The sequence below is a fragment of the Microcaecilia unicolor genome, chromosome 10, assembly GCF_901765095.1.
Source record: "Microcaecilia unicolor chromosome 10, aMicUni1.1, whole genome shotgun sequence".
Classification (NCBI taxonomy): Eukaryota; Metazoa; Chordata; class Amphibia; order Gymnophiona; family Siphonopidae; genus Microcaecilia; species Microcaecilia unicolor.
Window position 1 is genome coordinate 192,514,701 of NC_044040.1, and position 26,343 is coordinate 192,541,043.

The following is a 26,343-nucleotide window of genomic DNA, read 5'->3' on the forward strand; positions in this document are numbered from 1 at the left end:
GTTGTTCGTTTTTGTGAGATAAACGTCTATCTCCCGATTTAGATCAGAACTTGGGCGTTTTTCTCGTTCGATTATAAGCAGGACAATGACCCGACACTGCTGGTGTTTCGGCCCTTAGTGCCAGAATCTGCACCCAATTATGGGCGCGAGAATTTACACCAACTGAAACTTGGCATAAATCCTTGTACCTAAATTAGGCACAGATCTATCATATTCTATAACATGAATTCTAGGAATGACCTTGACCCTTTCATGGCCGTGTCCCCTTTTCGGATCTGCATGGAAAAATATACACAAGCATCTTTATAGAATCTCAACTAGAAAGATGCACGCGTAAATTCTAATTGTTGCCAGTTAGTGCCAATAATTGATAGCACCCAATTATTGGCACTAATTGACTTGTTCAATTAAATCGTGCACACAAATTGGGCACATGCCCAAATTTGCACACACAATTTTGAGCACCACATATAGAATTTGGGGGTCAACCTTTTACATGTTGTATTGTAACATTTATACCCCGCGCTTTCCCACTTATTAGCAGGCTCAATGCGGCTTACAAATATAACAGGTTTACAAGATAACACAAAATGGATAAAACAGCTGAATATAGTATATAAAGAGGTGGACAATAAAAGTGGGTAAGTAAAATGGGTAAGGGAGGAGGTGGTAGATGAGGGAGTGGGAAGAATGTGTACATTGGGATAGTGTGTTGTAAATTATGGAAGAATGAATAATGTTGGACGGGAGAGGGATGAATTCAAAAGGATAAATGAGGAAGCATATTTCAAGTTCAGTCAAATAGTCAGATCCGGGTATCTCAGATGGATTCCTAATTGAAGTTAAAGTCATTTGTGTAGGCTTGCTTGAAAAGGTGAGTTTTTAACAGCTTCCGGAAGGGTAAATGGTTATTGACTATTCAAATCGATCTTGGTAAGGCGTTCCAGAGCTTGCTGCTCAAAACGAAGAAATTGAATGCATGTTAGTTTTGAAAGACGTTTTCTATAGTATGAAGAGACGGGATTACCATAATGAGCATCAAACATAAATTACTAGTATATTGGGTAGTATAATATAGATGTTTCCATCTGAAACCCTGTAGCCAATTAAAGCATTAATGTATGAAATGATCACTATATTTCATGTCACTGGAAATCTATGCAAATAATATTGAGCAATTACATTTACTTAAAATAATACAGGTTTCCTTCAATTCATGAATCTTTAATTTTCGTTTTCTACTTACTCATGCATTACTGGTCTCACTACTGTGTCGCCTCTGGTGTGAGCACGGTAGAAGAGACTGTAGAGGTAAGGCAATAATGTATAACGAATGTTCAAATAGTGCTTGGAGGTTTGCACCAGTAGAGAATTTGCTCCAAAGTATGCTGGGTCTTGAGGCTAAAAATAAAGGGGAATTAATTACTATGACAGACCTGGATATTTTTCTTACGTTCTTCTTTTGAATTATGATTGAGAATTTATACCTATCTATCTAAATATAACAAGATTAGGGATTGAAAATCTACTAAGATAAACATAGACAATCAATTACCCCTTGGTATAACACTATTTTTCAATATAGTTACGCAATGATAAATATCCAAAATTACAGTAACTATGACATAAAAAATCATATACTCTTTATTAATAAAATAACAAATACTCATATCCTATATAATAAAACTCACCCTCAACGTTCTGAGGACAGTGACGTCACTGTCACTTCCTTTCAGAACGGTTCGTAAGACCATGGTGGTGAAGCCACCGAAATCGCCCAGGCTAGGGGCCCCGCCCTCGCGTCAAACGTCATGACGTCGAGGGCGGAACAATGGCGTCCGGTGTGTCCAAGAGGTGCGGAGCAATGGCGGCAGAACGATGAAGGGGTCCGTAGGTAGGGAGGGAGAAGGGGGAGACGAAGGGGTCGGTAGGGAGGGAGGGAGAAGGGGAGGGGTTGGGGAGGAAAACCTTGCTAGTGCCCGTTTCATTTGCTCCTGAAACGGGCCTGTTTTACTAGTTAATTATAAAACTTCCATAGAATAATACTTGTAAGGAACGTACTCCTCATATGTCTTTCACATACAACAATCAACCCTTTCCATTCATTCCACCATTCATTTTACTCATAAAATATCGACGATATTATCACTTCAGGCGGCTGTAGAACTTTCCTCAGCTTGAAATAACTATATCATGTTCCATCAGTTTCTGATTTTAAACATGAATAAACAATTCCTGCACACCAGTGTTGTATTAATATAAATCAAAAGTACATTTTTCTTCTTTCAAAATTTAAAAAATACTGTGTCCTTTAAATAAAGGTGTTTTTGAAAAAAATGTATATGCCATGTAAAGGAGCTTTTACGTAAAGCTGAAGAATGCAGTCCAGAATCAGCTGTTTCGTTAATAAGTTCTGCTGTCTGCCTTCTGTTATGTTTAAATACTACAAATACAAGAGGTCTTGAGTTGTGATGCGAATCCCTTTAAATTAAGTGGATCCCACAAAAATTCTTCTTATTGATGATTCAAATCCTTTAACCAACTGGAACCTGACACAGCTCTGGGTTTCATAGTATTGCCTCATCAGGGGCTAGACTTAAATCACGCTGAAACACACTCACGGACGCTACCCCGAGCTGGATATATCAAACGGGATACCTGCATAACGGCGCCGGTGTCATGAAACGCCAATGGAAAATGATGTTGTTATCTCAAGTTGAGGAAAGTTCTACAGCTGCGTAATATTGGGTGATATTTATCTTAAGTGCCAATTGGTGCACATTACCTGATTAATTTGCGTATAGATCTCGTATTCGCGTGCAAATTCCAACACCCAACCTTGGGTGACCTATATAGAATCCGGAGGAAAATATGTTTTTTTTCCCCGTTCATTTCATTTGTAAATGACATGCAATGACATGGGATATTTCAATGACATTTCCTGTAGTGTTGCGAACAACAGCCCATCCCTACCAGAGACTTTCAGGGGAGTCAGAATGTCTTAAGATGTTTACAAAAATGTTTATTAAGCCTTACATTATATCCCTCTGCATTGTGGTTTCTTGAAAATGGATAAAAAGCTCCAACTTGCATCCATCGTCTGCACAGTTCTTCTGAGACATTATCAAAAAATCCACATATATCAGCACCAATCTGAAAAAGAAATATATTGCTATTATACGAACTAATTGGTTTACTAAAGCTGCTGAATTGTACAATCCGAAAAACTAAGCACAGTTTACAAATGTGTAAAACATTAAACATATAAACGGCAAGTGACGCAAATGCACAGTAGAGTCGGAACGCTGAGATAGTGTAGAAGTCCAAGCCCCGCCTCCACCAGCAGTACAGCCCAATAGGGAGGAGGGCTTGGACATGGGAGTGGAAATCAGAGGAGGAGGGAGCAGGGAGGGAAGAAGGGGGCGAAACTGAGGGAAACAGACGCAGCAATGGAGAACTGACGACACGACGATGGTGGAAAGAGGGGAGGCGACGCCGGGGGGACGGCGAAATTGCGGCGGCGGGGACGGCATGGCACAGGAGGTCACAATCGCGGTGGATGGGAGCCCGAGGATGAAGGGTAGGGGAGAGAACAGTTGATGGACACAGCTGGATGGAGCGACATTCCATTCTACAAATCCCAGGCTATGGACTTTTCCTCCAGGAACTTGTCCAAACCTTTATTAAACCCAGATATGCTAACTGCTGTTACTACATCCTCCGGCAAAGAGTTCCAGAGCTTAGCATGGCTCTCATGCATAATTTTGGGTGCAGCACTTACTCTTTCTGAAACCTGCAGCACAAATAATGGCAGTTGGGCGTGTAAATGATCCTATTCCATAACATTGTGCCTAATTTCTGGGAGCACTGTTGACCCACCCATGCTTCTTCCATGGCCACATCACCTTTTGAGTTGCACAATATAAAATTTGGACAAAAGACAAGAAGCAGACCTTGATGAAGAAAATGCAGTCTTCATCAAAATTGTATTGATAGTCCCAGGATTCACACTCAAATGTCCGACATGGCCATGTTTCGCCAAGAGTACAGGCTGAATCAGGTGCATAAAGTACCAGCTGGTGCAAATCTAAACACTCCACCAACATAGGTCAATGTGTATCTTGCTGGGTCTGTTTGGAACCCAGGCAGGTACACTTTGTTCCATGGTGGATATTGTGGACCGATTGCCTTCTTGATTTCTTACCATTATAAATTTGTGCACGCTTTTTTTTTTTTAGAATAGAGCACAGGGCAGATCCGCTCTTAAACCCAAATTAGTGTCAACATCAATTATTAATTGTTATTGTCTAACTAACTTATAGTTTATGTGTGGATCTTGTATCTGCGCCTAAATTTGCACATCCAACTTTGGGCAACCTATATAGAGTCTGGGGGATAGTATGCATTATTATCGGGAAATCTACAGGCGCTAAGTAGACACAGAATCCAGAAGAGCCTTAGTTCAAAAGGAATCCAACAATCTTTATTCAAAAGGACCCAACGTGGTCGTGTTTCGCCAAAAGGACTGCATCAGGGGTGATACAAAAAACTAACAAAATGAAACATATAAAAATTTTAAAAACAAGACATAAAAGTATACAAATAAAATAAAAACCAAACATCAAATAATATTATATACAAAATATTCCAAAACATAACATAAAGATTGTTTGGTTCCTTTTCAACCAAGATTCTTCTGGATTCTGTGTCTGCTTCATGCCTGTAGATTCTGTTTGCTGCAGACAACAAAAAACCTCTTCTGGTGTTTGTGGACTATTATGGGCAAATGACAAAGCTTGAAATTGCATTCTTTTCTGCTTGTTTTCGTTGGGTAATGACATGCTACAACAAAGAATATGCTGTTGACGTTCCTATGTCATTGCAAACAACAGCCCATCCTCAAAAACCAAAGGCTCTTACTTGTCTATCTTCTGATTGACTAAATTATGAGCTACATGGAGCAGAGATTGTATATCTCTACATTGCTACATATACCTGACAGGGCTATAGGAAAGGCAATCAATATTCAATAGATTGTAAAATCTATTTGGAGATTTTTTTTTTGTTGTTTTAAATTTGGGGTGGGTCAACAGGTAACTTTGGGCCAGACATCAAAATACCCAGTCAAAACTGTTTGCATAAAAGAAGCAACAATCACAGTTTAAAATGCAGCTGTGTTTTTATAGTTATTTTAATTTTTATTTATTAAATAGTATTCTGGATAACTCCTGGGAATGGGAGGGAAGTCTCTAAAACTTTCTGACGTATAAATAAATAAATGGGAGTGATACTCACCATCTGGGAAAGTTTATCTATTTAAATATGGCTGCATAAAAGATTGTCCTAACTTAAGGGACCGTCTACAAAAAAAAGCATTGTTTTGGGCTTAACGCGCTATAACACAACATTTTAACAGGTGGTAAGTCCACTACGAACACTGCATCAAGAAAGGACATTCCCACCATTTTTTATTACAAATCGTACATTAATATTCAGAATAACATGCGGTATCTGCTCCCGGTTAGCGCAAAAGCACTTACTGCCTCCTACTTAGGAGGTGGTAAATGGTCCCACGAAACCTCTGCGTTAGCCTGTTGGAGTACAGCAAATGCAGTGCATTAACTGCCAAATTCCTTCTATGCCCACTCTCTGCCCACGCCATGCTCCCTGACAGAGAACTTAAAGAAAATTAATGCTTAACAAGTGGTAACAGTCAAACTACCACAAAACTCCTTAATACAGTTGTGCAGTAGCCTGTTTCCATGCATTAACTGCGCATTAACCCCTTAATTCTATAAAAGTCAAAAATTACGTTTGCAAATTGAATAGCGAGCCAATTAGTGCCAGTAATTGACTTTTTCATAAGTAATTATTGACACTAATTGGAATCAATTAAGATGTATGGCACGTGATCTGCACCTACATTTTATGCACATCCCGAAAAAGGGGGTGTGGAAATAGGAGGGTCATGGGCAGTTCAGGGCAGATCATGGGTATGGTTTTGGGTTATGTGTCAACGTCAACAAATATCCTCATAAAATTCTGGATTTACTAGGTGGATATTACAACCATATCCAAAATGTTACAGATTAATTAATTAATTTATTTAGCACATTTATACCCCACATTTTCCCCACTTAATTGCAGGCTCAACGCGGCTTACATAATACCGTAATGAAGGAAAAGCCTCAACAGACTCCTATATTTTGGGCTCACTGGCCTTCAACTACACGGAGCACTAACTCTCATCATTGGCACAAAAACCTCCATACATCAACATTTTTAAAATATAAACAGATGAAATGTTATGCAGCAGCAGGAGTATTCTATAATAATGAGCATAGATTTTACAAGCACCCACAATCCACCCATTCCAAGCCCATGGCTATGTCCCCTTTTCAACTATGCGACTTAGAATTTACGTGGACCACATTACAGAATACATTTAGCAAGTAGTGCATGTAAGTTACGGACCAAGAAAGGGATCTGGGTGTCGTCGTCGATAACACAATGAAACCTTCTGCTCAGTGTGCTGCTGCGGCTAAGAAAGCGAATAGAATGTTGGGTATTATCAGGAAAGGTATGGAAAACAGGTGTGAGGATGTTATAATGCCGTTGTATCGCTCCATGGTGCGACCGCACCTTGAGTATTGTGTTCAATTCTGGTCGCCGCATCTCAAGAAAGATATAGTAGAATTGGAAAAGGTGCAGCGAAGGGCGACTAAAATGATAGCGGGGATGGGACGACTTCCCTATGAAGAAAGACTAAGGAGGCTAGGGCTATTCAGCTTGGAGAAGAGACGGCTGAGGGGAGACATGATAGAGGTATATAAAATAATGAGTGGAGTGGAACAGGTGGATGTGAAGCTTCTGTTCACGCTGTCCAAAAATACTAGGACTAGGGGGCATGCAATGAAACTACAGTGTAGTAAATTTAAAACAAATCGGAGAAAATTTTTCTTCACCCAACGTGTAATTAAACTCTGGAATTCGTTGCCGGAGAAAGTGGTGAAGGCGGTTAGCTTAGCAGAGTTTAAAAAGGGGTTGGACGGTTTCCTAAAGGACAAGTCCATAAACCGCTACTAAACGGACTTGGAAAAATCCAAAATTCCAGGAATAACATGTATAGAATGTTTGTACGTTTGGGAAGCTTGCCAGATGCCCTTGGCCTGGATTGGCCGCTGTCGTGGACAGGATGCTGGGCTCGATGGACCCTTGGTCTTTTCCCAGTGTGGCATTACTTATGTACTTATTAAATTCTAATTAATGCCAATTAGTGCTGATTGGTTAACTTCCAATTATCAGCGCTGATTAGCTTGTTAACCAATTAGGTTACGAGCATTGTTATGGAATACGCTTAGATTTCCACGTGGAAATCTCAGCGCGATATATGAATCTGTGGAGAAATGGTTAACTTACCTATTGTAATTTAAAATCACATATTTAATGGTCCAGCGTACAAGGATAGCATGGCTGAAAATCTGCCTAAAGGTAAGTAAATAAAGCATCTGCTTATCTCTATGTAGAGTTCATTACATTGAAAACTCTACTTTAGCAGGCTGAAATGTCTGGATAAATTTATTAGGATACCTTTACCTGTGATCAGGGGTGTAGCCAGACTTCAGCGGGAGGGGGGATCCAGAGCTCGAGGTGAGGGGACACGTTTTAGCCCCCCCAGGTGCCGCCGACCCCCCCCCCCCCCCCCCGCAGTTTTTGACCCCTCCCGCTGCCACCACCACCTTTGACCCCTCCCGGCGCCAACCCTTTCGACCCCCTCTTCCTGCTGCCGCCAACCCTCCCCCACTGCCGCCGTCGGGTACCTTTGCTGGCAGGGGTCCCCAACCCCCGCCAGCTGAAGTCCTCTTCTCCGGTGCGGCCGTGTTGCTGATCTGCAAGGGCAGGCTTCTGTTTCTGGCAGTCTGACGTCGGACTCACAGAAACAGAAGTCCTGAGCAGTGCTGATATACTGAATATCGCGTTCAATAGATGGTTAAAAAACATCTACATGTTATCCATTGAATATTGGCCTTTTAGGGGCCCTTTTACTAAGCCACGTAGGCATGTATGCATGTCAATATTGAACTACCGCCTGGCTACCACGTGGCCCAGGTGGTAATTTCATTTTTGACACACATCCGTTATGTGCACTGGAAAATATTTTTTATTTTCTGGCGCACGATGCTAACTGGGCAGTAATTGGCATTGTGCACGCACTGACGATTACCATCCGGTTAACGCGTGAGACCTTACCGCTAAGTCAATGAGTGGCAGTAAGGTCTCAGGCTCAAAATGGACGCACGCCAATTTTCATTTTGCTGCGCGTCTATTTTTGGCAAAAAAAAGGCCTTTTTTGCAGGTGCACTGAAAAATGGACCTGCGCGCACCCAATACACATGTCTACACTAGCGCAGGCCATTTTTTGGCTCACCTTAGTAAAAGGACCTGTTACTGTATAGTAGGTTTACATGTAGCTGGTGTGTACACTGAATATCCTATTGCACAGTCTGCATGTACGATGTGAAATCTATAATATCAGTTAGGGATAGACAATCATTTACAATGACAGAGGTGAGCGAAACCAGGCAGGGTTTTAATGCAGCCCCCCTAGGTCTTCCTCAATTCCTAGTGGTCCAGAGGGTTTTTGTTGGAGCAGAAGCAATGCCCATTCGCTCCTTCCTATGGCTGTGGTTGCATCCAGTCTGGTGGCCACAGCCTTTCACCATACTCTTGCCGTATTCTGTAGTTGGTGCCACAGACTGGAGCGAGTGGACATCACCTCTGCCCCAATGGAATCCCACTGGACCACTGAGGTAAGCCTGGGGGCCTAATTTGGGGGCAGGGGGTCACAGGAAGGTGGCCAGAAAAAAATTTGATTTGGTGTATTATCTCCCATGACAACAAAACAGAAATTTCCCTAGATGACATGGGAGAAGACACAAAACATTCTTATTCAATATACGCTAATCCCGCCTGAGCATACATCCTGCAACAGTATATATGTTTGCCTGTATTTCCACTCCCATCATGTGTAAATTCCTTTACTATAAATTAAGAAAATGTTACAACCACTTTAAGTGACAGTAAGAGAATAACTAAGGACAAAAACATAGATTGAAAACCTAGAGTTACCAAACAAATGTGTTTACATAAGGTATTCCAAAGAGGTTGAATTCAAGCATTCCTGGTATAGCCCATTTAATATCATTCCAGGTGGCTGCATTATCACCAAGCCAATGGCCAGAGTATTTTCCTGATCCAGCAAAGGTAGAACGAGAGAAAATGAGGCTTCTTTTATCTTGGAAGACTTCTTTAATAGCTCTAAAAAAAAAGGAAATGCACGGAAATGTATTATTGTTTCCATAAAAGCAAATATCATTTCATTCTTGCAGTATTCATGTTTCATTGTTACATGTAATAATATTCCTACTGGTATACAAGTTTTTATGGAAAGATGGGCAAACTCAGTGAGTGAACAAGAATCGTACAGGACAATATTCAGCAAGCCGATGAGCAAAACATCCAGATAACTTTAACCATATATGTAGCCAATTAGTTATTCAAATAACTATTTGAGGGGCCCTTTTATTAATCTGCAGTAATCCTTACTCAAAGCCCACCTCTTCTATGTCGCTTTTGGAACCTAACCACTGTACCTCTTCCCAGGTAATCTAGACTGTTCCAATTTTTGATTGTCTACACTCCTTGTCCTTCTTGTCCTTAGATTGTAAGCTCCTTTGAGCAGGGACTGTCCTTCTTTGTTTTTGTACAGCGCTGCGTAACCCTAGTAGCGCTCTAGAAATGTCAAGTAGTAGTAGTAAAAGTGGCCCTACACTAGTGACAGCAGCCATTTTTTGTCATCTGTGGAGGTCCTTTCTCCGCAGTGGGTAAAAAGGACAAAAAAAAAAAGAAATAGCCATATGGTAAGACTGCACTTGCCACATGGCCATGCTGGGGAGAGCACTTACTGCCACCCATTGAGGGCTCCCGTACTAACCCGGCAATAACCGGGCAGAGATTACTGCTGGGTAACCCCGCTGGAAATGCCATACGCTGGGGGTGGAACTACCTCTGGTGCCCGTGTAGGGCCGGCTTTAGTTCTGGATTGCCGTGTGGTAAGTCCACTGTGTGCTTACTCAGGGCCGTGCCTAGGGTCTCTGGCGCCCCCCTGCAGCCTATCAGTTGGCGGCCCCCCCCCCCCCCCCCCCCCCGTGAAAATGATCACTCACCACTTGCCACACTGACAGGAATTGTCAGCAATATTCTTAGAAAGAAATTGCTATACATTGCAAAATAAGATAGCAGATGTAAATTCTCAAAGTGGACATATTCCAAACACTAAAATGAAAATAAAATTATTTTTTTTCTACCTTTGTTGTCTGGTGACTTTCTTTTTCTGATCATGCTGGCCCAGTATCTGATTCTGCTGCTATCTGTCCTCTTAACTCCGTTTCCAGGGCTTCCTTTCCTCCTTTCTTCTTCATTTCTGGTCCTCAGCTTCTGCCTATTTTCTTCATCCATGTGCAGTTTTTCTCCTCTCTTCCTTTTCCCTCATTTCATCTCCTTCATCTCTCTTCCTTCCCCTCTATGTCCAGCAATTTCTCCTCTCTCCCTGAGCCCTGCCCTCCCAATCCATGCCCATCCATGCTCCCCTGTCCCCTGCCCCCTCCATTCATCCCTTTCCAGCAATTCCCCTCTCTCCCTGAGCCCTGCCCTCCCAATCCATGCCCATCCATGCTCCTCTGTCACCTGCCCCCTCCATTCATCCCTATCCAGCAATTCCCCTCTCTCCCTGAGCCCTGCCCTGCAATCCATATCCATCCATGCCCATCTGCCCCCTCCATTCATCCCTTTCCAGCAATTCCCCTCTCTCCCTGAGCCCTGCCCTCCCAATCCATGCCCATCCATGCTCCTCTGTCACCTGCCCCCTCCATTCATCCCTATCCAGCAATTCCCCTCTCTCCCTGAGCCCTGCCCTCCCAGTCCATGCCCATCCATTCTCCTCTGTCCCCTGCCCCCTCCATTCATCCCTTTCCAGCAATTCCCCTCTCTCCCTGCCATCTCAATCCATGCCCATCCATGCTCCTCTGTCCCCTGCCCCCTCTATTCATCCTTTTCCAGCAATTCCCCTCTCTCCCTTCCATGACCCTCCCCTCGCATCCATGCTCCTCTCTCTCCCATGTCCCAGCCTGGCCCGCCCTCTTCTCCCCCCCCTTCGCATCCATGCCCCCCCTTCGCATCCATGCTAAGTAGTAGTAGTCGTTTCTCCCCTGCCCTCCCGCTCCCATTGTTCAACTGCGGCTGCCCACCCTCTTCTCTCCCCGTCCCCCCCAACATCCCTTTTCTTTTTTTTTTTCTTTTTAAATTTACCTCCGTGGCGGCGGTTCCAGCAGCGCAGCGTCAGGGAAGGAGGCGGCGCTCCCGACGTCTAGCCTTCCCTTCGCTGTGTTCCGCCTTCTTCTGACGTCATCCTTGACGTCAGAAGAAGGCGGAACACAGCGAAGGGAAGGCTAGAGGCGTCGGGAGTGCTGCCTCCTTCCCTGACGCTGCGCTGCCGGAACCGCCGCCACGGAGGTAAATTTAAAAAGAAAAAAAAAAGAAAAGGGAGGGCGAGCGAGGTGAGCATGGTGCGGCGGCGCCCCCCCGAGGGAAGCGCCACCCTGCCATGCTTACCTCGCTTACCGGGTCAGCACGGCCCTGTGCTTACTGCACCCTTGTAAAAGGGTCTCCTCGAATTACTTTAGGACAGCCTTTTGTGGAGACCAACTTGTCTCCGTAACTTAACCTAACATACTGAATATCAGTGCTCATTGAATAAAGGGGCCTGCAAGTAACGAGCTCGATTCAGTAAATGACGTTCAACGTTCTGGGAGAGATTTTATATATGGTGCCTAAAAATATCAGTGCCGACTAAGCGTATTCTATAATCAGCACCTAGATTTAGTCCTTGATTATAGACTAGGCTTAGTTGATATTTCAGCACCTAAATCTATGCGCATCTGTTTACACCAACAAAAACATGGCATAAATCCCGGCATGTAGATTTAGGCTCACTGGGCCATATTCTATAACTAGGCACGTAAATTTTGGAAAGCGCAAAAAATGCCCATTTACCCGCCTATAACCACGCCCCTTTTCCTTTGAGTGAGTTAGATGTTTGACATACGTTACAGAATACACTTAGCGACATGTGTGCCTAAATTCTAATCCGTTCTAATTAGTGATCATTATTGCTTGTTAAGTGCTCTTATGAGCACTCATTAGCTTGTTAAATTACGTGCGTAGTTATAGAATCCGTGCCGATTTTGGTGCTGATCTCTAGGCGCACTATATAGAATCTGGGGGACAGTGCTGAAACAAAATCAGCGCTAAGCAGGATTCAATAAAGGGTACATGCCTTTTATTGACTCATGCTTTGCGACAATTCCTGCATCTAACTTCAGGCACCAGACTTACATCTGCTGAAATCTGGTGTAAATGCTGGTGATCAGAGGTCCTGGTGTGTCTGCTCCTCCGGGTCTTCCCCAGCCTCCAAGTAGGGCTCGGTGCCGGAGTTTTATTTATTTATTTGTTACATTTTTATCCCACATTTTCCCACCTATTTGTAGGCTCAGTGTGGCTTACATAGTACCGGAGAGGCCTTTGCAGGCTCCAGTGTGAACAAATACAGGGTGATGTTGTGGTAAGATCAATTTCATGTGGCACAGCCACATTAGGGAATCGGAGAACGGAAGAGTTGTGTTATGTCCATTACGTGCTTTAGTTTGGTTGTGTTGCAGAGATTAGGCATTTAAGCTGGATCGGTAGGGTATGCCTTTTTAAACAGGTTGGTTTTTAGTGATTTCCGGAAGTTCAGGTGGCCGTACGTCGTTTTCAAGGCTTTTGGTAATGCGTTCCACAGTTGTGTGCTTATGTAGGAAAACCTAGATGCGTAAGTTGTTTTGTATTTAAGTCCTTTGCAGCTTGGGTAGTGCAGATTTCTCTCTCCTGCTCTTTTTGGGACGTGATCACCCAAGTCCATCAGGAACAGGAGAGAGAGAGAGAGATTGACCTTGGTGCTGGGCCCCCCTTGGAGGCCTGGGCCTGGGGATTCCCCCCCCCCCCCCCCCCCTTGGCATCCCCTGCATTTTCATGATAAAATACACTTACGTATGTAAGTAACAGGAAAACTGCTAGGCACAATTTTTTAACTTCCTGATATTTAATACCATTTAACCGGCCGGGAACGTCTTGGGGCAGGAAATTACCTAGTGTACCTGAGTGTAACTCACCTTGAGTGAAAAGGTGGGAGTTAGATTTGTCCATTGCATATCTGCTCAAGCTTTCAATGTAAATTCCCAGTTGAAAGATCCTGACTGTTTATTAAGGTGTTCAAACTAAACCCATGTAATCTCGATTTCATATGGATTCATTAGAGTTATTGTCAATTAGCATTTTAAGTTCCATATCGTCATTGGAAATCAAGGTCGGAGCAAAGACTGGAGTGGAGTATATTCTAGTAAACAGCAATACTGCATCAGGTGGTCTGTTTAGCAACTCCTTAATTCCTCATATTAGTATCCGTGGATTATGTCTTGAACCACAGGGTGTCTGTATGCACTCAAAGGGAAAAGTGATGAGTGCTTTCTAAGCCTGATAGTTTGAGTTATTTTGTTTTCCATTTCTATATCCTCAAAGGAATCCAAAGCTGTTTGCATCATTCATAATGATATTATATATCAGTTTGCCTTTTACAATAACTATACTAGGAATTCAAGTAAATGAATTAAATGCATCTTTATTCATTAGAAGAAATAAGTGGGTCTTACGCTTCAGTTGCAAGGATCATTGAATGCCCATATAAATTGTGAAGGTCATAGTGTGTTCCAGTATGATGCTTTGCATCCATGCATAGGGTTTTCGAATACATAACTCCATCCATAATTCCTTGAAAAGAAAATCATGGTAAATTAATACTAGTTTATTTCTTCTGGATTTCTTCAGGGTTTTTCTTTTTTAAATATATCAATTCAAAATCATGGGTTGAAATGTTTTTTTTCTTCTCAGGATATGTATTATGTTTCAAGAACGGAGAACAATGTATACTGCTTTTTATCAGGGTGAATTAGATTATGATATATTGATTTTAATAATCTTTTTTTTCACTCAGGATTAATGTTTCAGAGTTTTTTTTAATGACAATCAGCTCTGTATCTGCCTTAATAAACATTTTCCTTATGACTATTAATAAGCCCAAAAGCTAAAGAACTGTGACATTAACCTCTACAATAAAATCTGGTTCTATATTATGTCTATAATTAGCAGAGTGCACTTCACTTTACTAGAAAATAAAATTATAAAATCATAAATCATTTACTGGCTTAGATAACTCTTAAGTTGTCAATAGTCAAAGTGATTTCGGTGGGCAAGGTAGGCACCTGCTTGTTTACATCATGTTCGGTGGGCTGACTGCTGACCGGGTAGTGCCGCTGAATATTGACACTAACTGGCCATCTTACATATGGGCATGAGCAGAGCATTCTGGGAGTGGAGTTGGGGAGAAGCCAGGAGTTATGTGGTCATTTAGCTGTGCAGGTTCCAGTACTGAAAATTGGTTGATACCGGCACAACTTCTGGGTTGCTGGCTATCACTCCAATAACCCTCCCCCCCTCCAAAGTGGATCCAATCCTCCTTCAACACTGGTTGCAATCTTCCTGTATCCACCCTCCCAGTTCTGATCCTCCTCCCCCCTCCATTTTCCAATATATCTTCAACTCCACTCCCCAATTTTTGATTCTGCTACAACTCCCCCTTCCCTGTTTTTTTATCCTTTTATCATCTTCCATCCTCCTCCAAGGATACAATCCTTCTCTATTCTCTCATCCCTCCCCCCCCCCCCCCCAAGACTCCTAGGCACCCCGGGAGCCATCCATAGTGGTCTAGCGGGATGGAACAGGAGCCAGTCCCCTTCTGCTCCTCCTCCTTCTGGCTTTGGATACTAAATGACACCTATGGACCCCTGGCAGTAGTCGTGGTTCTAGGGTTCAGCCTTCTATATAAGGACAATTCAGCTTTATCTGGGAGATTAAAAGTTATGCTTGTAAATTTAGGCCTACCATTTATTTTTCTTGATTTATGGATCTAATTTATGACCCTAGTGCAAAAAATCAGATCTAAGCTACTAACATTTTTTCCCCCAAACTTTTAATTGCTCCCTGTCGTCATCCACTTTTTATGCCCCTAAATTTTGGAGTTTAGTGAAATTCTGGGACCCTTTAACTAAAGTGAGGTAAGATTTTCTAATTACCACAAGTTAAAGGCAAAAATTAACATATTATAAGTGCAAACCCTTTGCTGTGAATTCAGGGGGCCTGCCCAGGATCTGCTTTTGCATTTTCTACACAGGGCAGAGGCATACAATACAGCATCATATTACATGCAGTCCAGATAGCTTCTGCTGTCCCTGCAGATAATGGTATGCTGCCCTAACTAAAATAACTATATAGTATTCCCTTCAGTTCCTTGTAACTCTGGGAAAGTCACTTAAACCCTCCATTGCCCCGGTACCAAACAAATACCAGAATTGAATATGTAAACTTTGATTATAAGCACAGAAAAGCAGTATATCAAATACCATCCTCTATCCCCAATAATATAGCCAAATGCGGTGGCAGCGCACCCCACACACATTTCCTTTCCAATCTAATACCCCCTGACAATTCCCCCATCTGATCCCCTGTACCCATTTCCCAGCCTGACAATCCCCCAATCCAAGTTCCTGACACCTCCAACCCCCCTGATTAGAATATTCACCCCCTCAATTGCATATCCCTCTGATCCCACTAACCCCCCCCCCAACTGAATAGCACAACTCAATAGCACCCTTCCTTGAACCAAAGCATCACCCACATGTAACCTTCAAAACCCTCCCCCATCTTTCCCAGCACTCTGACACTGCACCATCATATCCAGACATTACTGGAAGTGATTTTTTTGTGGTACCATGGGCCAAGGTGAGAGCAGTCCCACCCCCACTCTTGCCTATCTGTATGAGGCTCTCAAAATGGCTGACATGACCCCTAGCAGTATTACCACGAGATTACTGCTAGGGGTCATGGCAGCTATATGTGGGCGGGGCTTTGGGCTGTACTGATCTAGCGGTTGGACCGCTAGATGACCGAGGAGTAAAAGGGGCGATCAGGGAAGACAAAGCCGTAACGGAGAGATTAAATTAATTCTTTGCTTCGGTCTTCACTGAGGAAGATTTGGGTGGGATACCGGTGCTGGAAATGGTATTCGAAGCTGACGAGTCAGAGAAACTTAATGCATTCTCTATAAACCTGGAGGATGTAATGGGGCAGTTCTACAAACTGAAGAGTAGCAAATCTCCTGGACCGGATAGTATTCATCCCAGAGTACTGATAGTATTGAAAAATGAGCAGGCAGAGCTATTGTTAGTAATATGTAATTTATCCTTAAAATCGAGCGTAGTACCGGAAGATTGGAAGGTGACCAATGGAACGCCAATTTTTTAAAAAAGGTTTCAGAGGAGATCCGGGAAATTATAGACCAGTGAGTCTGACGTCGGTGCTGGGCAAAATGGTAGAGATTATTATTAAGAACAAAATTACAGAGCATATTCAAAAGCATGGATTAATCAGACAAAGTCAACATGGATTTAGTGAAGGGAAATCTTGCCTCACCAATCTACTACATTTCTTTGAAGGGGTGAACAAACGTGGATAAAGGGGAGCCGGTTGATATTATGTATCTGGATTTTCAGAAGGTGTTTGACAAAGTACCTCATGAAAGACTCCAGAGGAAATTGGAGAGTCATGGGATAGGAGGTAGTGTTCTATTCTGGATTAAAAACTGGTTAAAAGATAGAAAACAGAGAGTAGGGTTAAATGGTCAGTATTCTCAATGGAGAAGGGTAGTTAGTGGGGTTCCCCAGGGGTCTGTGTTGGGACCGCTGGTTTTTAACATATTTATAAATGACCTGGAGATGGGAGTAACTAGTGAGGTAATTAAATTTGCTGATGACACAAAGTTATTCAAAGTCATTAAATCGCGGGAGGATTGTGAAAAATTACAAGAGGACCTTATGTTACTGGGAGACTGGGCATCTAAATGGTAGATGACATTTAATGTGAACAAGTGCAAAGTGATGCATGTGGGAAAGAGGAACCCGAATTATAGCTACATCATGCAAGGTTCCACGTTAGGTGTCACGGACCAAGAAAGTGATCTAGGTGTCGTCGTCGATGATATGTTGAAACCTTCTGCTCAGTGTGCTGCTGGGGCTAAGAAAGCAAATAGAATGTTAGGTATTATTAGAAAAGGAATGGCAAACAAAAATGAGGATGTTATAATGCCTTTGTATTGCTCCATGGTGCGACTGCACCTCGAATATTTTGTTCAATTCTGGTCGCTGCATCTCAAAAAAGTTATAGTGGAATTAGAAAAGGTGCAGAGAAGGGCGACGAAAATGATAATGAGGGTGGGACGACTTCCCTATGAGGAAAGGCTAAAGTGGCTAGGGCTCTTCAGCTTGGAAAAAAGGCAAGATGAGAAGAGATATGGTAGAGGTCTATAAAATAATGAGTGGAGTTGAACGGGTAGATGTGAAGCGTCTGTTTACGCTTTCCAAAAATACTAGGACGAGGGGGCATGCGATGAAGCTACAATGTAGTAAATTTAAAATACATCGGAGAAACTTTTTCTTCACTCGACCTGTAATTGGGCTCTGGAATTCGTTGCCAGAGAATGTGGTAGGGGCAGTTAGCTTAGCGGAGTTTAAAAAAGGTTTGGACAGCTTCCTAAAGGAAAAGTGCATAGACCATTATTAAATGGACTTGGGAAAATCCACTATTTCTGGGATAAGCAGTATAAAATGTTTTGTACTTTTTTGGGATCTTGCCAGGTATTTGTGATCTGGATTGGCCACTGTTGGAAACAGGATGCTGGGCTTGATGAACCTTTGGTCTTTTCCAGTATGGCAATACTTATGATCAGTGGAGGTGTTAGGGGGATCAGAAGGGTATGCACTGGGGGGTTGAATATTTTAATCAGGGGGGTTGGGGGGGGGTTAGGAACCTGGATCGTGAGAATGTCAGGGAAGGGGAGGAGTTAGCCGGGCTACCTCCCGTGTTCTGAATATTAGCCTCTAGGAGTCTTACCAGGCACCTTAGCCTGGTGAGAGTCCCGGGGGTAGGGTAATTTAGCTATACCTCTTGAAGTGGCTAATTTTCCTGCAGTAAGACAGCTTATAAAGTTGCCCCCTCATCCTCGCCTCACCCCCCATCACGAGCTGAACCACTGATTGCCACAACAATGGGCTGCTTTGAATGTGATGTAGCTCATTGCCAGATCCCTGTTTCACCTGAATTAAGGGCTAGAAAATAGCTCAAACATTGGAGATAAACACTTAATTGTACTTGTTATTTCCAATTAGCTTGTGATAATGTATTATATAGCGCTATAAATGGAAGTATTGTAACTTAGTGAATGAGGGCCAAAGAAATATATAATTCAAAACTTTTGAACAATAAGCTTTCAGTTTACATCATCCGGATGTTGCTGATTATTTTCTGTCTGCCTCATCTCACTATTTCCCAGTTGCCGCTATGAGAAACTGATCGAGTGAGTACAATTTTATTTGAGATAAGAAGAAAAAAAACTGTTGCTTATTGTCATGAGAGCCTGACATACATCCATGATGGGAAGAGCTGTCATTTCATCTCTCAGCAGGTGAGCTAAAAGTACTAATTTATTGAACTCCTGGATGTAGTGAGATAATGAGCTGAAGTTACTGGCGGCTAATAAGGGAGTGGATAATGCGTTAGAATTTCAATTTAGTTATGTTAATAAGAGTGTGTGTGTACACCTAAAGCTATGAGTGATGAAGCATGATCAATACTATTAATTAACTCAGTAGCAACTAAGAAAATGAAGCTAAAATAGGTACAGCTGAGGAGAGTTTGCATGTGTAAGAAATCTTCCCCTTGTGACATCAAAGAGAATAGGTCCCACTTTATCCCAAAGTGTTAAGATTATCGCTAGTCAATTACAAATATTGACTTACTGGGAACAAAAGGAGGATAATTTAAGTTGTTTTCTGCACAGCCTTTCTTAGAACCTTTTAGAAAATTAGATACTTCATTCATGTCCTGGAAGGGAAAAAAAAGAACAATATCCTCCTAATTTCAAAATAGAATACACAGCTGTCGACCAGTCTAAATTTAGCAGTTTTATCGTTAATGAAAAGATAAATAACTTGAATAAGAAAAAAAAAGATTCAGTGAGGGGCCCTTTATGTAAGCCGCATAAGCATCTACGTGCGCCAAAGGCGCGCCAAAATGGAGTTACCACACGGCTACCGCGTCGCTCTTGCGGTAATTTCATTTTTGGTGCGCGGCCGACAAATCATTTGTATTTTTTGCCGTGCATATCAGATGCACGCAAAATGCCTCTTGGCACGCGTAGGTCATTACTGCCCAGTTACCGCGTGAGACTTTTACGCTAGGTCAATGGCTGGCGGTAAGGTCTCAGACCCAAAATGGATTTGCGGCAATTTTCATTTTGCCGCACGTCCATTTTTTGGCAAAAGTTTTTAAAAAGGCCTTTTTTTACAGGTGTCCTGAAAAATGATTCTACGTGCACCCAAAACTCGCACCTACAGTACCGCAGGCCATTTTTCAGCGCACCTTAGTAAAAAGACCCCTAAGAGTTTCTGATGGTTACACAGTAGGATCAAACACTTTGGAGAGTAATTTTTGAAAGCATCTCCATGGGTAAAAAACAATGTTTTACATGCAGGAATGGAGTTAATTTAACTGCCCACTTGATATGTAGATAAACACGTAGGTAGAAATGCATCTAGAATCAGCAGAGGCACTCTCTGGAGTTAGAGTTGAGAGCACTGTTCCCTCTAAGCTGAGCATGAGTCCTCCAGCTACAGTCCTGATAGTATTTGGGGGGGGGGGGGGGGGGGGGATGCAATGCAGTTGGAGAATTCCCGCTCAGCTTAGAGAACAGTGGTTGAGAGAGAGTTGCACGAATACTTAAAAAAAATCTGACTATATGCACATATATTCCTTGTGATAATTGTCAAAGCAAAACTGTGTTTACAACTTTTCTTTGAAACTTTGGCAAAGTCTGCACGTGAATATGTGGGGGTAAATTCAGTATAGGTCACACCAAAACAGGAACCAAAATGTGGATGAAATGCAGAGCACTGTTCACTATAGCAGCATCTGGGTATCAAGATGCTATTACAGAAAAAAAGTGTAAGTCGGCATTTACTTGGCAAAGTATTGACACAAGCACTTATGCCTGGTATATGGCAGACATAAATGTTAGCATGTAAATGTTGCATTTAAGCATGTAACTTATAGGATTCTATACGTTATGTGTATAAGTATCAGTCCCGTCCGTGCCCTACCCAGACTATGAAAAACAAGAACGAAGAGCAGACCTTTGCACAAGATGACCGGGAAGCAACAACAGCAAAGGTGACAAAAAAGTTCCAAAACAAATGATGTGGTGCAAAACGTTTACTGATGGTTAACAAAGACTCAACACGAATCATGTTTCAGCCATCAGGCCTGCATCAGGAGTCTGTACCAACACTCTCTTATTGATCATATAAAAATGCCAATATATTGGAATTTGCGTCAATAGTAGCACTAATGCTGCATAATTCAAACTCTAAACCAAGTCAATCGCAAAATGCATGAAATACCGCTGTATGTATAGAGCTGTCAAACAGCTCCAGTGGCGTACCAAGGGGGGGGCGGTGGGGGCAGTCCGCCCCGGGTGCACGCCGCTGGGGGGGGGGGGGTGCCGCGTGCCTGTTGACTCCGAGTCCGCTCACTCCCTCCCTGCTGTTCCCTCAGCGGGGAGGGAACGAGCGGACTCGGAGCTAACAGGCGCGCGGCACCCCCCCCCCCAGCAGATAAAAATGCACCTGGGGGGGTATAGTTTTGCCGGGGGGGGGGGGGGGGGGTGCATCGGTGATACGCCCCGGGTGTCAGCCAGGGTAGGAACGCCACTGAACAGCTCTAAAGCAGATTGGTTTAATGATTGCACACCCTGGCTTCAGTACAGAGAAATTCATGAGCTGGATATAAATGCTTAGGTTTCTGAGGATAGTCTACCTGTCACATCAAAAGCACTCACTGATGCTAGTGCAGGCCCCCATTTTACTGCAGCTTAGTAAAAGGACCCCTAAAATTGCATGGGCCAATATTCAACTGCCCCGTTCTTGATCTTTTAAACACTGGCTGCAGCACTCAAAAAAAATCCAGATGTTCAACACCACTATCCGGATAATGGCCAGTGCTGAATAACTGGATAAGTAATGTTCCCTTTGATATTGAGTCCATGCTGGTCAGTAATTGTTTTTTTTTAAATGCTAGTAGCTGAGTATATTTCTAGGCCTAGGTATTTGGCATACCTTTCAAAATATAGATATATATTTTAAATTACTTACAATCCATATGCCATCATATTTCACTTTGTCATAAAATCTCTTGCATTCATCCATCCACCAGGTTTTACAAGCTGGATTAGTGTAATCTGGAAACACTGTACTTCCTGGCCACACCTGCAAGGAATGAATGGTGATCAGAATTTTGTGATCTATGTGGTTCATATCCAAGAAGCAGATAAATACTTGCTTATCAGAATTCCCCTATCCCCAGAGTCTGATTAAGTTTTCACCTGATAATTTGATTCCTGACCAAAATTAAGCTGGTTCAACATGGGAGGGAATGGAGGCATGCTGGGAGCATACATATAGGGTGCTGAAAATTGGTGCAAAAAAATGAGTGCTAAGCGCTATTCTATAAATGGCACTCTTGAGCTGGGCCTCAACAAGTGAACGCTGCATGAAAGAATTGGGGTTTGATAAGATGCAATGTGATCACAAAAATATGTGATACCATCTTGTTTAGATATTATAAGAAAGTCGATGCATGGCTCCTGATGAAGCATGTAAAGTGAAACGGGTTTGGCCACCGTCGAGCCATAGCTAAATGCTCAACCACTTTTTATATATAAAAGAAGATAATATTTGAGAATAAAGGAATATCTGGAATTTTAATACATCGTGTTGATTATTTAAACATTTACACTGAAAATACTGATGTTGACGATTGTATGACAACTATTGGATAAGTATTTTCAGTGTTTCTGTTGAATTTCTCGTCAATAAAAAAAAGATTAAACACTAAACATTTACACTGGACTCTTCACTTGTTGATGTTCATCTTTTGAGTTAGAGTCACAGTATCCTTCCTGTTTTTGTGGTTACTCTGAGCTGGGCACCATTTATAGAATATCACCTAGTGCTGGGATCCCCACCTAACTTTTAGGCATGAGGATTTGCACCATCTGAAACCTAGGGTACATCTCTGCACCTAAATTAGGCGTGGATCTGCCATGTTCGGTAACACTGCGCTTAAATTCTTGGAATGCCCATGACCCACCCATGATCGTCCCATGGCGCATTCATCTTTACAGGATAACACCTAGCAAGATGGGCAGGTAAATTCTAATTATTGCCAGTTAGCACCCAATTATCAGTGCTAATTGTTCTGTTACTACAATAAATTGTGGAACACACCTAAATTTACATGCACAATTTTGTGTGCCATATATATTTTTTGTTACATTTGTACCCCGCACTTTCCCACTCATGGCAGGCTCAATGAGGCTTATATGGGGCACTGGAGGGTTAAGTGACTTGCCCAGAGTCACAAGGAGCTGCCTGTGCCGGGAATCAATCTCAGTTCCTCAGTTCCCCAGGACCAAAGTCCACCACCCTAACCACTAGGCCACTCCTAGGGGGGATAATGCTGATATTCAGCATTGTCCAGTTAATGTTATCAGTTAGTGCAGGTAGGTTAGCGATACAGCAAGCCTAAAAGGACCAGTTAAAGGTATATGGTTCTCCTTAAGCAGCAACATTCAAACAGTAAATTAACTGGATATATTTTGAATATCTTGCTAAAGATAACAGCATAACTTATCCAAATTGCTATCACTGAATATCTGTTGACTCAATGTCAGCCCGTCTATTTTTAAAAGCTTCTTTTATAGATGATCTATGTACAAGGTTTACCCAAGGATATCTGATGCCCTAGGTAAACCTTGAACCGTGTGCCCAGGGACAGCTCAAGGCCTTCTCCCCTTGTGACTAGCATCTCCCCCATCCTTTCCCTTTCCCCCTCATATCAAGCACCCCCTTTCGCTCACCTGACCCTATCTGTGTGCATCATCTCCCTCTTCCTACCCTAAGTGTCTGTTGTCATTCCTTGCCTACCCCTGGACTTTGGAGCCCGAAGTAATCCCTTCCTTACCCTCTTTCCCCTTCCCTGCCTCCAGAGGTATCCAGCCTCTCCCCTTCCCTAGCCCACTGAGGTATCCAGTCTCTCCTTCCCTCTGCTACCCCTTCTGAGGTGTCTAGCATGTCCCCTACTCTTTCCTACTTCTCTAGATGTCCAGCATCTCCCCCTTTCTGACATGTCCATTATCTCTTTTTCAGTGTCCAGCATCTCATTCCTTTCCTACCCTCTCCAGGATGGCACATTTTGGTGGATGGCACAGGTACAGCAGTCAGTGTCTCTAAACAAGACTCAATGCTGCCAGAATAAGGCCTTAAACATTTGTGTATGCTCAAAGACTGCTGTGTCCTGCCTTCTCCAAACTTCCTGTTTTGGAGGGGGTGGAATTGTGAGATGCCTTGAGCTGCATAGGTGATAAAGATCCTAACCCGGCCACACTGAATCTTGTTTAGATGCTGACTTCTATGCCAGTACTGCACCCCAAATTGTGTTGCCCTAGGTGGATATGTAGTCTGCCTAGTGGTCAGTCCAGACTTATAACCCCTCATTCTATAAAAAAAAATCACCCACTTGTAAGCCCCATTTGCGCACTTAAATTTATAGAATACTGCCATCCATGCGCATATTCTGTAATGTACCCGCACATATAGCTTAGTGCATAAATGCAAGGGGTCATTCACAAGGCTTAGGCAGGGCCAACATTTACACATTTACTTTACAACATTTACACGCTTAGTTTACAGAATATTATAAATTAAGCACATAAATGTTGCATTTAGGCGTTAACATTTACACCAGCCATAGACCTGTGTAGGCCTGCAGAAAATAGGTTCCTAAATTGTGAAACCATGTTATAGGATTATCTCCTATACATATTCATGTTTATAGCCTTTCTGTATCAAGACCCTCAATTTACAAGCCCTAGTCTCATTTTAGACACATAAATGTTTATCTTGAATAAACATCTAAGTTCCCATTTTACAAAACCAGGATAGGCACACATATAAAAGCCAAGTGTGCAAACAGAAAGGGGGCATAATCTGGGCATGTTTTGGGTGGGATGTGGTAAGTACGCATTTATTCCCCATTTCAGAAGAGTGCTATATGTTGACGTCCTAAAAGGTTAACATCTGGAGTTACACTTGCTACCACGCGTGTGTAGGATTTGGTAAGCTCCAGCTATTAAGCACCATTCCTCCGCTGGATGGGTTAAGCGAGGTTGCCCCTTAATCCCAAAATGGCAAGGGAAAGCTGTTTGACAGCAACAGGATAATATAAAAGTCAAAAAGATAAACGGGTATCTACCGGGGCTGCCGAGAGATTGGGCCGGGCCAGGGGCAAGGCCGCCCCCGGGGCCCCGCCCCCCCAAGGTCGTCGTCACCGCCCCCTTCCACCTGCCCCCTCCGTCCACCACCGGGCCGGGTCCCCCTGAATTGAAATCATAGCGCCTCACCTCGACCTCGCTCTGTGTGAAAGAAGCATGGCAGTCTGCAGATCGCCTCCCTTCGGGCCTTCCCTCCCTGTGTCCCGCCCTCGCGCAGGTTACGTCAGACGAGGGTGCGACACAGGGAGGGAAGGCCCGAAGGGAGGCGATCTGAAGACTGCCGCTGCTGCGCTTCTTTCACACAGAGCGAGGTTGAGGTGAGGCGCTATGATTTGAATTCAGGGGGCCCGGCCCGGTGGTGGACGGAGGGGGGCGGATGGAGGGGACTGCGGTGCCGGGCCCCCCTTGGAGGCCCGGGCCCGGGGAATTTTGTCCCCCCTGCCCCCCCCTCTCGGCGGACCAGCCGGCACATGCCCATTTATGTGCTGGCTTTGAGCTTGTCTCTATTTTCTCAGTTTCTTTTGCTAAAATGGATGTTTTAACTGCACACCTCAATTCTGACTTTTATGTCCTGTCTAAAATGCAGATGTAAAGTGTTAGTGGTATTTTAACCTGAGCCAAACTTATCAGTTTACAAGAAACTACTGCACAAGTATTTCAATACAATAACCATGTATCTGCTTCTATTGTATTCATATTTTTATCATAATCACTGTTATTATTTTTTTATTTATTTATGAGGATTTATTTACCGCCTTTTTAAAGGAATTCACTCAAGGCGATGTAGAGTAAGAATAGATCAAATGTGAGCAATAGGCAATTACAGCAGTAAAAATATTCAGATAACAATGCAAAGTATGGCATAGTATAGAGAATATGCTGAGTTGATCACCTAAAACTATGCGCCTCCATGGTGTACATTTTAATTGACAGTGTAGGGCCCTGATGGCGAACCTATGACACGCGTGTCAGCACTGACACGCGTAGCCATTTTCGATGACATGCGGCGCCGCCGCAGTGTGGTCCGCCCTCCCTCCTCGCTCCCGGAAACTAACCTTAAAGCCTCCTTTCACGTCGCAGCAAGCAGCAGCAGGGCAGGCCACTCCTTCCTTCCGTGTCCTGCCCTCGCCTGACGTAACGTCCGCGAGGGCGGAGCACAGAAGGAAGGAGGAGAGGTCTGCCCTGCTGCTGCTTGCTGCGACGTGAAAGGAGGCTTTAAGGTTAGTTTCGGGCCTGGTAGCGGGTGGAGGGGGGGCCCGGCGACCTCGGGTGGGCAGCGATCTCGGGTGGGGAGGGGCCCGGGGGGCGGTCCTAGTAGCAGTGATTTTTCTTGAAGTGACACACCACCCGAGTTATGCTCGGCTTTTTGGCGAATTTTGACACACCAAGCTCAAAAGGTTGCCCATCACTGGTGTAGGGTATAAACAAAGATGGAACATATAGATAGGGAAGACAGTAAGAAGAGTTAGAAAGTAAGGTGACAATGTAAAGAAAGTTGCACATGAGGTCAGAGAGATGGTTAAATATTATCTCAGCTATGATAGGAGTAAATAAATGCACTAACTGGAACTATTCTGTACACTCAGACTCATTGTTCATGCACTTAAAACTACTCTGATTGCAATGTAATAAAGCACATTAGGTTTAACACACTTCAATATTTCCATTTTAAAGCAGTTTCCACATCTGCTCCT

At 43.2% G+C, this 26,343-nt stretch overlaps 1 protein-coding gene across 1 annotated transcript in view; it reads right to left on the minus strand.

The window, feature by feature from the left end:
* The window catches only part of SI (sucrase-isomaltase), a 230,712-nt gene that overhangs the window by 130,089 nt on the left and 74,280 nt on the right, over nt 1-26,343 (minus strand). Inside the window, exons 13-18 of the mRNA XM_030216421.1 lie at nt 21,471-21,584; nt 19,062-19,146; nt 13,806-13,923; nt 9,147-9,318; nt 3,037-3,153; nt 1,247-1,401 (exon numbers count right to left, since the gene is read on the minus strand). Of these exons, the coding sequence (XP_030072281.1) occupies nt 1,247-1,401; nt 3,037-3,153; nt 9,147-9,318; nt 13,806-13,923; nt 19,062-19,146; nt 21,471-21,584 (761 nt within the window). The remainder of the gene's footprint in view (nt 1-1,246; nt 1,402-3,036; nt 3,154-9,146; nt 9,319-13,805; nt 13,924-19,061; nt 19,147-21,470; nt 21,585-26,343) is intronic.